Source organism: Chelon labrosus (genome assembly GCF_963514085.1).
Source record: "Chelon labrosus genome assembly, chromosome: 6".
In the NCBI taxonomy this organism is placed as follows: Eukaryota; Metazoa; Chordata; class Actinopteri; order Mugiliformes; family Mugilidae; genus Chelon; species Chelon labrosus.
Window position 1 is genome coordinate 28,886,589 of NC_140342.1, and position 13,138 is coordinate 28,899,726.

At 41.6% G+C, this 13,138-nt stretch overlaps 2 protein-coding genes across 3 annotated transcripts; one reads left to right on the plus strand and one right to left on the minus strand.

The window, feature by feature from the left end:
* Positions 1–5,718: 5,718 nt before the first annotated feature.
* On the plus strand, positions 5,719–8,897 carry LOC311490048 (uncharacterized protein). Of its 2 annotated transcripts, XM_084547386.1 has the most exons (4): positions 5,719–6,279; positions 7,755–8,066; positions 8,199–8,273; positions 8,402–8,897. In XM_084547386.1, the coding sequence occupies exons 2-4, from the start codon at positions 7,853–7,855 to the stop codon at positions 8,548–8,550; spliced, it is 438 nt and encodes a 145-aa protein (XP_084403512.1). In that variant the 5' UTR covers positions 5,719–6,279; positions 7,755–7,852; the 3' UTR covers positions 8,551–8,897. The 2 variants fall into 2 exon arrangements, with proteins under 2 accessions (XP_084403512.1, XP_084403511.1); XM_084547385.1 differs by having other exon boundaries at positions 5,719–8,066.
* A 791-nt stretch (positions 8,898–9,688) lies between these two features.
* Positions 9,689–12,841, minus strand: LOC311490122 (uncharacterized protein). The gene is made up of 3 exons (XM_084547480.1): positions 11,271–12,841; positions 11,064–11,138; positions 9,689–10,935 (listed from the first exon to the last, which is right to left on the minus strand). The coding sequence occupies exons 1-3, from the start codon at positions 11,605–11,607 to the stop codon at positions 10,787–10,789; spliced, it is 561 nt and encodes a 186-aa protein (XP_084403606.1). The 5' UTR covers positions 11,608–12,841; the 3' UTR covers positions 9,689–10,786.
* Between the last annotated feature and the right edge of the window lie 297 nt (positions 12,842–13,138).

The following is a 13,138-nucleotide window of genomic DNA, read 5'->3' on the forward strand; positions in this document are numbered from 1 at the left end:
TCCTTCACAGTCTGAACCTGAAGCTCAGAAGACCCAGAGGTCCTGGCACCTTTGAACATCCTTCCCATGACCACTGTGACCATCAAAAGGCTGAGAGGACCTGAGTGAGAACATAGTCATCAAGCAAACCTGAAGCCTTAGAAATATCATTGACTTTCTGTTCATTTAAATGTGTTGACTCCCTCTCTGGTCGACAGCAGACTGAGAGAGAGAGCTCATCATTTCATCAACACAACTTAAACACAATATTAAAAGTTAGAACATCTCCAGACACAGAGCATATCCCATCTTTATAGCACCACCTCTGGATAAAATCAGCCTTAAATAAACTAATATCAGTGCACACTCTGGTTTTCACCAAAGAAATAAAAATAGGACAATGTTGAGGATGTTCTCTGAGTCTGTGGTGGCCAGTGTGCTCCTGTAATAGACTCAACAAACTGATCCTCAAGGCCAGTGATGTTGTAGAGGTGGAGCTGGACTCTTTGAACACAGTGTCAGAGAGGAGGATGTTGGTAAGAGTGAAGACCATCCTGGACAACTCCTCCCACCCACTCCACAACACACTGGTCAGTCTAAGGAGAACCTTCAGTAACAGACTCATTCTACCCAAATGTACCACAGAACGCCACAGGAGCTCATTCCTGCCTGTGGACATCAAACTTTATAACTCCTCCCACTGAGTGTTGGTCACTCTAAACACTCTTAACACTTCAGATGCTTTAATTTATTTACAACCTCTTACCTCTGTATATTGTGAACACTTGTACAATATTGTTTCTTTACTTTTATGCATCTGACATTTATTTTATATATATATTTTTGTATTACTTTTTATTCTATTGTATTTACTCTGTCACCTAGCAACTGTCACTTTATGGGTGCAACAGCAACAAAACAGTTTCCTTGAAGGATTAATAAATGATTCTGATTCTGATTTAGTTCCAGACTATGGCCACGAGGTGGCAGCAAACGGACGTGTCTCAATTCAATTCATTTCAATTCATTCACACAGCAGTTAACATGTAGTTGCACAGAACTGCAGGACTAGTAATAGAGAAGAAATTAGATAAGAAAGTAGAGGACATGTCCTCAGTGCATCGTCCCCCAGCAGCCTGGGCCTATAGCAGCATCACTAAGGGATGGTTCAGTCCAGCTCTAATTATAAACTTGATCAAGTCTTAGTCCTGTCCTTAAAAGTAGAGAGGGTGTCTGCCTCCTGAACCCAAACTGGGAGCTGGTTCCACAGGAGAGGAGCCTGATAGCTGAACGCTCTACCTCCCATTCTACTTTTAGAAACTCTAGGAACCACAAGTAGGCCTGAACTTTGAGATGGAAGTGATCTGTTGGGATGATCTGGTACAATGAGGTCTTTAAGATACGATGGAGCTAGGCCTTTAAGGGCCTTGGATGGAAGGAGGAGGATTTTAAATTCTATTGTAGATTTTAAAGGGAGCCACTGAAGAGAAGCTAAAACTGGAGTAATATGATCTCTCTTGCTAATTCCTGTCAATGCTCTTGCTGCAGCATTTTGAATCAATTGGAGGCTTTTTAAAGAGTATTTGGAGGCAGACAGTAATGAATGATGAATCTCTGAGATGTTTAGAGCCAAATACAATGACTTCTGTTGAGTCTGAGTTTAAGAGGAGGAAGTTTATGTCTCTAATCAGAGTTGAGGAGCTGTGTGGATTTGTAGTTTAGTATTTTCATCTCAGCTCTTCAACAACAGATAACAGTCTGTGTTACTAAATTCACCACCAACCTGAATGTGTTTGTGGGAACATGAATGTTTTTTAGTCTTTCTGCATCATGTGACCCAGATTTTTTTCATCTGCTGTCAGATTGAAATCAAGACCATGAAAGCACACAGCAGCTTCATCTGAGCTGTCAATCAGCAGCAGCAGTCTCATCTGTGGGCTGCAGGGGCTGATGGGAGCTTTGAGGACCTGCTAGAAACCACGTGGCCTCGTCTGATCTCACTGCTCGTCCTTGTTGGGCCTCAGCTGCATCAGAGCTCCACTTCTCCCCAGGTTCACCAGAGGATACACCACTGCACAAAATGCTTTTCCTCCCAGCTGCTGCTCTGTGCTGTCTGTGTTCAGGTGAGTGTTTCCAACAAACTCCACCTTTAACAAACACTGTCTCACTAACCTTCATCTATCTGTCTGTGTCTCTACAGCGCTGGTTGCCATGGCAGCAGTGCTGACCCAGGACCAGTTAACATTGACCAGGAGAGTTGGTCAAACAGTCTCCTTCAGATGTGAAGGACCTGACCAGTGTGAATGGCCTTGGATACTCTGGTTCCAGAAGAAAGAAACAGAAACATTCAGATCGATTCTTGCTATAAACAGAAATACTAGTGAAGTGGTCTTAAATTCCAATCATCCTCAGATAGATGATTTCTCAGTTGTGTATAATCAGAACGTCTGTGAGTTGGAGATAAAGAATGTTCAAGTCAATCATTCAGCCACCTACTTCTGTGGCTGTGCGAAGAGAGTTGCCCACAGTGAGAAATGATGCGAGCAGCCTGAACAAAAACCAACAGATGAACAGATGTCAAACAGTGTTTGTGACAGGAAGAGAGCAGTAAACCACAGCCCAGGTTCACATATTTCACCTCCATCTCAGACAGAGTCCCAAACATACTGAGCTGAGGGAGATTCTTCTTTCCTGCTCTCACTATTTCTTTGACATCAGATTTATTGATGTTGTTAGCAGATATTTCAACAGTTAGAAAAAAGATGAAAACAAGACAGAGAAGAACAAAGAGCAGAAATACAAAGTCAATCAAAAGAATTCAATCAAAGAGCAAAAGAACACAAAGAGATCTTCAAGGTACAGGTCCTCTCAGAAAAGTTGGACTCCAATGTTGAAGGCAGGCTGGGAACAATCAGTCCAGGAGAGAGCAGACCAGTGCAGGAGAAGAGTCAGCTTGGCTCTGCTAGAGTTTAGGTGTTAGGTGCTCTTGGCCTGAAAGAGTAGGGCCTCCATTCCACCATGCATCAGATTTATTTTCTACCATCATCATCATCATCATCACATTGATCTTCATCAAATACAATCATCACATACTCAGTAAATCACTTTCACTCTCATCTTCTATCACCTTTCTCTCTATCTGTCCTGAGGATGTCTTCTTACTGTCCACAGAGTCCCTCTGATCCAGATCTGTCCTCAGCCTCGTTCACCATCAGTCCTCTGCTGTCTTCTGTCCACCCTGGTTATTCCAGACTCTTGGACAGTCTCTAACTCAGTGCTGCCTGCCTGAGCTGCTGGTCGTTTGTTTGTTTCTGCTGAAAATCATTGAGTCTACTTTGTTATTTAAATTCAAGGTGAAAATGTCTTTCAAAGAAGATCTGCAACCAAATGGATAGCCTCTCCTCCTTCCTCCACGGTGGCTTCAACAAATAGCTATCAAAACATTAACGTTGTGCAGCTAGCAACAGATGAATATGAACCGCTAGCTTAGCTTAAAACGGAGCAGCTCTCTGACCGTCCAATCAGAGGACGGTAAAACGCTGACGCTACCGTAGGCCACAGAGAAGGACTAAGAATACCAACTAGAAATGTGATTGGTTAAAGGAACAGCGTCATTACAATGTGTTTCAGTTTTAACTGTGAAGGCCCAGGCAGATTTCTTTGACTCCAGCAACACATGATGATGAAATATGATTGGATAAAAGCTCTAATGCTAAGCTACACTGACAGAAGCACCACAGCTGAGAGACAGACAAGACAGAACATGAAAAGAAGAAACTATTGGAATAATTAATAAGATTAATGAGAAAATATTAAAACGGAAGTCAGTGATTTTGATAAAGTTTAGTCCAGCAGAGAAGGATTCACACGACCTGATGAACCACCACTGGTTGTCAGTAATGTGGGGACACCACAGGGGACTGTCCTGTCTCCATTTCTGTTCACTCTTTACACCTCTGATCTCCAGTCCAGCTCTGGGTCCTGCCACCTGCAGAAGTTCTCTGATGACTCTGCAGTGGTTGGGTGTATTAGAGATGGACAGGAGGTGGAGTACAGGACACTGATCAGAGACTTTGTAGAGTGGTCCCAGACAAACCACCTACTCCTGAATGAGGAAGAGGACACCAGTGGATCCCATCACCATCCAGGACCTGGAGGTGGAAGTAGTGGACCACTATAAGAACCTGGGAGTCCAGATGAACAGCAGACTGGACTGGAGGGACAACAGTGATGCTGTGGACAAGAAGGGACTGAGTAGACTTTAGTTCCTGAGGAAGCTCAGGTCTTTTAATGTCTGCAGCAAGTAGCTGGAGTCTTTCTACCAGACTGGACTTTGCTGTGGTTTGTTGGGGGAGCAGCACCAGCAGGAAGGACATCAGTAGGATGGACAAGTTGATCTGAAAGGCTGGACACATGATCAGCAGAGATGTGGAGATGTTTGTCTCAGTGAGGGACAGGAGGACACTGGACAAACTGCTCTCCATCATGGACAATCCATCTGATCCACTCCACCAGACTATAGAGGGACAGTGGAGCTCATTCTCCAACAGACTGATCCAGATCCACTCCCACAGTGAACGCTACAGGACGTCATTCATCCTCTACTCCAGTGGTTCTCAAACTTTTTACACTTGGTACCACCTGAGAAAATACTTGGCTCTCCAAGTACCACCTAATGACCAACATTAAAGTACAGTAGCGGAGTAGGCCAAAGTTTTCATGAAAAACATTTTAAAAGTTTTATTTAACAAGTTTATTTAATATTGTTGGCCACGGTAACAATCATACACAGATGGAACACTGTGTTTAAAATTGGAAAATCATAAACTTTACTTAAATAAAAAAATCAATTAAAATGCACTGCATATGAAAATTAATCATTGTAATAAAATAAATATAAAACAAATCTTCAATGTTATTTGAAACTGTACTTAAAATTTAAATAAAACTGTGCTGTGCTGAAATGTTACTGTACTTGACTTCAAAAAACAAAACACAAAAATCAAAACAGGCTATGCCTAACTGCAGCCACGACAATAGTTTTGTCGTACGCTTCATTTTTAAAGTCCTTGTTATTACGGTAACTAAACCATCTTCCCATCACAGCCCAGCTACAAACGGCGCCTGTAACGGCGGGAATATTACATATATCGGCTAACGTTACCCAGAAACACTTGCGGATTTTTAAAATTATTAACTTATTTATTGTCTTAATTTCCTTCCATTTTTTGTCATCGGTTGATAGTTTTTTTTTTCATACATTCTCATATATTAAATCGTGTTTCACCTTTTAAATGTATTTTATTTTATTTTAGTATAAGTATTATTTTGCGTACCACTAGAGGGAGCCCGCGTACCACTAGTGGTACGCGTACCACAGTTTGAGAAAGGCTGCTCTACTCCATCCAGCTGGACAACAACAACATACCTCCATGTTATTCATGTTAATGCAAGAGAGTTTTTATGTGCAACCAAACTACTGTGACCAAGCAGTTTCCTTGTGGATCAATAAAGTCTGTCTGAGTCTGAGTCTAAACCAAAGTATAAAGGAATGTCCATTCAAATCAAACGGTGCAGGTCTGAGTCGATGCTTGTGAGAGTCTGAAACTTAGTGACCACTTCACTGATCAAGCAGAAAAATCAAATGATGCAGTTGTTTAGTCCTCACAGTCTCCCTGTCCATTCAGTTTAGCATGCTGAGGGAACAGGTTACAGAAAGATGAGGAGAGACCCAATGGATGTCAACTCCAGGAAACATTGACACTAGAGTTAGTGGGAGGAACCAGGTCTTCTAGGAGCCCACAAGGAGAAAGTCCAAAATGTGTGTCCTGGTCCTGTCCTTGACCATTAAACACAAACGTCTCTTAGTTACTTCTCCTATTGAAAAGTCTCCACATGGTGAAACAAACTCATTCTCAGTTCATTTAGCGAGTGTTAATGAAGCTGATCCTCTGGGGACCAAGAATGTGTCAGAAAGGTTGATGTCAATCCATCATCCATCCTTTAGTCCAGATCCAGTCCATGAGGACTAAAGTAGTGGACTGAGCAACCACTGACATTAACATCAGAGCCATGCTGCTAGTGTGGCTAAAAGAAAAGAGAAGAAGAGACAGTCATGTTGATGTGAACATTAGAGAAACACATCATGGAGCTGAAATATGATCCTGCTTCCTCATTGGACTCCTTCACCTCAGCTGACTCTCTCAACAGCACACAGGTTTTTGTATTAGTCTTTTTCACTGTGTGGCAGCGGCAAAGGCTACCCCATCTATGGCTCTGGAACTAAACTGTATGTAACAGGTAAGAAGAAACATTTCTTTTCCTTCAGTTGTTTTATTGTAGAAGCTGAAAATGTGTTTAAAGTCAGTTTGTGCTGCTTCAGCCTTTCCATGTTAGTTTTTTCCTCATTAGTAGAGAATTCATCCTGCAGCCATTGTTCCATAAGAAAAGCTCAATCATTTCTGAAAACATGTTGAAATCTGACTGAACAACTAAAGTTCTTCTTTATTTCTGTAAATATTAGTGACGTTCCAAACATTAAGGATTTGATCATCTCAGTAATTCTGTGACATGTGTTGTTGAAAACAAGATGATGTTTGATGTCCAACTATTTCAGATTGTTTTGAAGTGTCTATCCATTGTATTGGATCATTTCTGAAAGTTAGAACCTTGTCAGATCTAATGGCTGTCAGTTCTTTTTATCTGATGGTAAATGTGTCTTTAATTGATAATGGATTCATAGAAAAAGAAAAAAACACAAAGTCAATGTGATATTAGAAGAAATAGAATTGACTCCTACAATGTTTTATTACTATCATCAGCAGAAAGTATTTCAACATTTGAACATGACTGACACAAACTTGTATATTGATGTGTTTTATTAGTGATTAAAGTCTGTGCTCTTAAATGTGGAATATTCAATACACACATAATCAGTCAAATGACAAATGAACAAGTGAAAAACACAATTCAGGGATTTGGAAATGATTTCCACATTTGATTAGATTTCTTTAACCAGGATGATCCCACTGAGACTGAGAAGCTCTTTTTCAAGGGAGTCCTGGTAAAAATAGGCAGCAGCAAATAGAAAGTCAGAAGATAGACAGTTAGAAGATGACACAGTTAAAAGACAAAGAAAAAGAAGATGATTCAATTTACAAGCAGCTTCTAAAAACAAGTGCATATTGTAGAGTCGGCCTCATGTCCTCTCAGTTTGGATTTCAAAGCGCTCAATGAAAAATGAACTCAGTTGGTTTCCAGTCATTCTGCAACATATTCCATGCAAAAGGTGGAGAGTGGACAAAAGCCCTTTGACCCAATTCAGTCCAAGTCTATGGAACAGAAAGCAAGAAATGATCTTGTGAAAAGAGAGAGTAATGACCAGCACTTCTCTGAGCAATGAAGGTCCAAAGGAAGTAGTCCAAGTATTGCTTTAGATAGAAAAGAAGATGTGATGAAACACAGTCCACATGTTTCTGTCCCAACTTCTTTGAAACGTGTTGTTGGCTTCAAATTCAAAAGCAGAAAATAATGTCTTTCCATTAAATGTTGACTTGAAATGATTGGATTCTGTTGGGATTTATATTTTAGAGAGCGTCAAATACTTTTAGGAAATGAAGTTCTATTGTAATGTATGCTGAATATGTGCAGCCATCAGCCGTAACATTATGACCACTGAGTCAGAGCATCTCCACAACTGCAGCTCTTGTGGGATGTTCCTGGTCTGTAGTTGTCAGAGTGGTCTGTGTGAATGTGTGTGTGCTGTCAAACTCCAGATGAGCAGGTAGTGAAGCCCGTGGTGAGCGTGTACCCAGCAGCAGCATCCAGAGCCCACCTGGAGGGGAAGAGCTCCCTGCTGTGTCTGGCCTCAGCCATGTTTCCTCCTCTGGTCCAGTTCTCCTGGAAAAGACAGAAGAAGAACGGCCCTCTGGAGGAGCTGACCCCTGCTGAGGGAGAGCAGCTGGAGCTCAGAGAGTCGGGACGCAGCGCCTCCATCATGCTGCTGCAAGGGGACGATATGTACAAGTATAGATACCGCTGCTCCGTCAAGCACGAGGGGGACACGGTGGAGGCCCAGACTCTACAAGGTAACCAAGGCTTGGTGACTGTGTTCAGCAGTGATTCAGCTTCATGTGGAGACGCTGTCAAAGAGAGCAGAGGAGCAGAGGACTGACATTTCTCACTGCAGCTCCAAACATTTGACTCCTTTTCTGTTTCAGAGCTTCCAGCTCCAGCAGCCTCCTGTCCTCCAGAGAGAGAGCCAGCAGACCTGCCAGCTCTGCAGCAAGATCACTGTGAGATCACCTGCTGCCTCTCTGCATGGACAGCTCCAATGTCCAATGAGGACACTAGAACAACTTTACAGGATTAATCTGACACTTGCACTAAATCATATCTGTCTGTCTGTCTGTCTGTCTGTCAGTGTCCTTCCAGTCTCAGTGCAGGGTGAAGCTGCTCTGTCTGCTGTACACAGTGCTGATAGTGAAGAGTCTGGTGTACTGCTGTGGACTCTCTCTGCTGATGAGCCTCAGAAACAAGGGACCGTCCACCAACTCCACACATGCTGACTGACTGCTTTCTGCTGCTCTTTTCTCTCCATCAGATCTCATCAGTTCATCTCATTCATCACTTTGATCAGTATTCACAAATCTTGTTGTAATGTGCTTCTTTGTAATCTGTATCTTTTCATTCACGTCTTGATTGTCATCCTGGAAATAGAAACACATATATTCACATACAAATCTGCTCTTATGACGTGTTGCTTGTTTTTTACAGTAAAATAAATCATAAAATAAATCATATCTTAATTGTAGACATTTCAGCATTTAATGCAGCTTTTATTTTTTTTAAATACAACATCTTTATAAATAACAATGTTGTTGTGTGTTCCTTCTTGTCTAAAGATTTCTTACGTTGATGATTTCCATTTGATGATGGTTCCTAAGCCATTTTCAGTAAACATTACAGTAACATCTAGTGTTTCCATCTAAACCAGCAGGTGTGGTTGTTCCACCAGGTTCAGTTCTGTGTCTTCAGATCATTTAGTTTGTGTATTAGTTCTCTAATATAAATGTGTCGGTGTGGATGTCAAACTCTACGCTGACGACACTGTTGTTTCCACAGATGAACAAAGAGCAGAGCTGATTTGAAGCTACGACTGTTAAAAACTATCATCCAGCGGTTTGATGAGTCAGTGCTGAGGTTTGAATGTTGATCAAATGAAGGATGGGTTTAATTAACAGTCATGAAATAGTTTCATTAGCAGCAGGTCAGTGTGTCAGTGGAAATTCAAGTGTTTGAGAGCTGAACACTGAAAGTTGATGGTCCTCTAACTGGACCTGTTAGTGGATAAATCCTAATCAGTCATTAATCACAGAGGTGTCTGATCAATAAAATAACATTTAATGAATGCTCTTCTTGATGATTTCATCTTTAATCATCCAAACTTCTAGATACCCTGAACATGTTACCAGGACATGAGCTTCAGGTGGGTGATTGGACTCAGTTCAACTCTGTGTGGGTGGAGGGCTCAGAGGAAAAAAGGTTTACAGAAAACAAGAGAAAGGGAGGGGAGGTGATGAGTGTGTTCAGCAGCAGATATGAATCTGTTCTCAGTGGTTAATAGGACAGAAAACAAACTGCTGACAGCCAATCAGACTTCCTTCCTGCAGCAGACGGGCTGTGTGGGTTTGTGCTCTGCAGCCTCCACACCGTTAGCTGTGGCTTTTCACTTTAATGACACAATGACAGTTTCAACCACCAGCTCTGGTTAAAGAATCTTTCCAGGAAGCACCTGTGTTCTTCATCTGACAGAGAAACACATTTACATTTATTATTCTACATTCCAATCAGTCCTTTTCAGGTCAACTGCTTTTTGCCATTAAATGAAAGGAATTCTTTTATCGTGGTGTGTTTCAAATCTTCCATCCTCTCATAAATGTCTCCTCTCTGATAAATAGAACTTTGAAGAAGTCTTTCAATTGATCCCATGAGAGGATTTTCATCTTCTCTTAGAAACAATAATGCTTCCTGTTGTTGTGTTGTCATGAATCAGAACAGAACACAAGCCTCACTGAGACAGAGACACAAAGCCATGAGATAAACAAGTCATGCTGTTGTTCTGAAGCAGGCGTCCATGTTGGTTCACCTCAAGTCTCATTATTGGAACAAAAAGTCTGAACGTCCCAATCACTTGTAATTTCTCATGAGTTCACCTCATTAACCACACTGAGACACATTTCTCATGGTAATTCCATTCCAGCTTCATTTTTTAGCAGTGCAGCAGTCTGTGCTTCATTCACAGGGTTCATAGACGTCACATCCAGGAACTGGAAGCAGCTTGATACTTTATTTACTGACGTCCAAAATCTACAAGTTCAAGTATTTGCCTTGCTTTGTTAAGACACATAAAAAGCAGTTTGTCAAAGCCAGACTCTGGGATTGTGTGGCTTTCTTGTGTTTATTGAGTGTGTTCCAGTGAAAGAAAAGAGCAGCCTGGTGGAGTCTGCATTTATTAGAAAGAAACACAAGAGCAGAAGAAACAGCCTGCTGGAAACTGATGATGATTATTATACAAGTCAGAGTTGAAAGTGGAAATAAACTAGACTACTAGAGAATGAAGACGTCATAAGAGCAGATTTGTATGTGAATATATGTGTTTCTATTTCCAGGATGACAATCAAGACGTGAATGAAAAGATACAGATTACAAAGAAGCACATTACAACAAGATTTGTGAATACTGATCAAAGTGATGAATGAGATGAACTGATGAGATCTGATGGAGAGAAAAGAGCAGCAGAAAGCAGTCAGTCAGCATGTGTGGAGTTGGTGGACGGTCCCTTGTTTCTGAGGCTCATCAGCAGAGAGAGTCCACAGCAGTACACCAGACTCTTCACTATCAGCACTGTGTACAGGAGACAGAGCAGCTTCACCCTGCACTGAGACTGGAAGGACACTGACAGACAGACAGACAGACAGACAGACATGAATTAGTGCAAGTGTCAGATTAATCCTGTAAAGTTGTTCTAGTGTCCTCATTGGACATTGGAGCTGTCCATGCAGAGAGGCAGCAGGTGATCTTACAGTGATCTTGCTGCAGAGCTGGCAGGTCTGCTGGCTCTCTCTCTGGAGGACAGGAGGCTGCTGGAGCTGGAAGCTCTGAAACAGAAAAGGAGTCAAATGTTTGGAGCTGCAGTGAGAAATGTCAGTCCTCTGCTCCTCTGCTCTCTTTGACAGCGTCTCCACATGAAGCTGAATCACTGCTGAACACAGTCACCAAGCCTTGGTTACCTTGTAGAGTCTGGGCCTCCACCGTGTCCCCCTCGTGCTTGACGGAGCAGCGGTATCTGTACTTGTACATATCGTCCCCTTGCAGCAGCATGATGGAGGCGCTGCGTCCCGACTCTCTGAACTCCAGCTGCTCTCCCTCAGCAGGGGTCAGCTCCTCCAGAGGGCCGTTCTTCTTCTGTCTTTTCCAGGAGAACTGGACCAGAGGAGGAAACATGGCTGAGGCCAGACACAGCAGGGAGCTCTTCCCCTCCAGGTGGGCTCTGGATGCTGCTGCTGGGTACACGCTCACCACGGGCTTCACTACCTGCTCATCTGAAGTTTGACAGCAGACACACATTCACACAGTCAACAGCAGCTTCCAGCACTGCTCTGGATTCAGTCTGATCCTGGAAACTACATGGACTCTGATCACTAAACTACTCATCAATACAGAACAAAGTTCAACCAGCATCAACTTTTTCAGCAGTCTGAGCTACAGTAGCTCGTCTGTTGGATGGGACCACACGGGCCAGCCTTCTCAATGATCCTTGGCCGTCCATGAGCCTGTCTCTGGTTCTTCTCCTTCCTTGGACCACTTTTGATAGATGGATAGGTGAACCCTCTCACCTCCATCACCACCATTTATTAATAATCAACCTAATTAGCTGTGACATGAAATGAAAAGAAGCAACTATTCCTTTAAAAGGAAAAAGAAAATCTAGATTTCTGTCTTTGTAATATTTTCTATCTAATCAAATATGGAAATCATTTCCAAATCCCTGAATTGTGTTTTTCACTTGTTCATTTGTCATTTGACTGATTCCAATATGTATTGAATATTCCACATTTAAGAGCACAGACTTTAATCACTAATAAAACACATCAATATACAAGTTTGTGTCAGTCATGTTCAAATGTTGAAATACTTTCTGCTGATGATAGTAATAAAACATTGTAGGAGTCAATTCTATTTCTTCTAATATCACATTGACTTTGTGTTTTTTTTCTTTTTCTATGAATCCATTATCAATTAAAGACACATTTACCATCAGATAAAAAGAACTGACAGCCATTAGATCTGACAAGGTTCTAACTTTCAGAAATGATCCAATCCAATCGATAGACACTTCAAAACAATCTGAAATAGTTGAACATCAAATATCATCTTGTTTTCAACAACACATGTCACAGAATTACTGAGATGATCAAATCCTAAATGTTTGGAACGTCACTAATATTTACAGAAATAAAGAAGAACTTTAGTTGTTCAGTCAGATTTCAACATGTTTTCAGAAATGATTGAGCTTTTCTTATGGAACAATGGCTGCAGGATGAATTCTCTACTAATGAGGAAAAAACTAACATGGAAAGGCTGAAGCAGCACAAACTGACTTTAAACACATTTTCAGCTTCTACAATAAAACAAGTGAAGGAAAAGAAATGTTTCTTCTTACCTGTCACATACAGTTTAGTTCCAGAGCCAAAGATGAGGTAGGGGTAGCCGCTGTCACACAGTGAAAAAGACTAATACAAAAACCTGTGTGCTGTTGAGAGAGTCAGCTGAGGTGAAGGAGTCCAATGAGGAAGCAGGATCATATTTCAGCTCCATGATGTGTTTCTCTGATGTTCACATCAACATGACTGTCTCTTCTTCTCTTTTCTTTTAGCCACACTAGCAGCATGGCTCTGATGTTAATGTCAGTGGTTGCTCAGTCCACTACTTTAGTCCTCATGGACTGGATCTGGACTAAAGGATGGATGATGGATTGATATCAACCTTTCTAACACATTCTTGGTCCCCAGAGGATCAGCTTCATTAACAATGAATTGAGAATGAGTTTGTTTCACCATGTGGAGACTTTTCAATCGGAGAAGTAAATTAGAGACGT

What these genes read in the sequence shown, in the direction of transcription:
- LOC311490048 (XM_084547385.1), top strand. Translation starts at nt 7,730, where the DNA reads ATGTGTGTGTGCTGTCAAACTCCAGATGAGCAGGTAGTGAAGCCCGTG. An exon ending in GGAGGCCCAGACTCTACAAG is followed by an intron (nt 8,067 to 8,198) that starts GTAACCAAGGCT and finishes TTTCTGTTTCAG; the next exon opens with AGCTTCCAGCTCCAGCAGCC. An exon ending in AGCTCTGCAGCAAGATCACT is followed by an intron (nt 8,274 to 8,401) that starts GTGAGATCACCT and finishes TCTGTCTGTCAG; the next exon opens with TGTCCTTCCAGTCTCAGTGC.
- LOC311490122 (XM_084547480.1), bottom strand. Translation starts at nt 11,607, where the DNA reads ATGTGTGTCTGCTGTCAAACTTCAGATGAGCAGGTAGTGAAGCCCGTG. An exon ending in GGAGGCCCAGACTCTACAAG is followed by an intron (nt 11,139 to 11,270) that starts GTAACCAAGGCT and finishes TTTCTGTTTCAG; the next exon opens with AGCTTCCAGCTCCAGCAGCC. An exon ending in AGCTCTGCAGCAAGATCACT is followed by an intron (nt 10,936 to 11,063) that starts GTAAGATCACCT and finishes TCTGTCTGTCAG; the next exon opens with TGTCCTTCCAGTCTCAGTGC.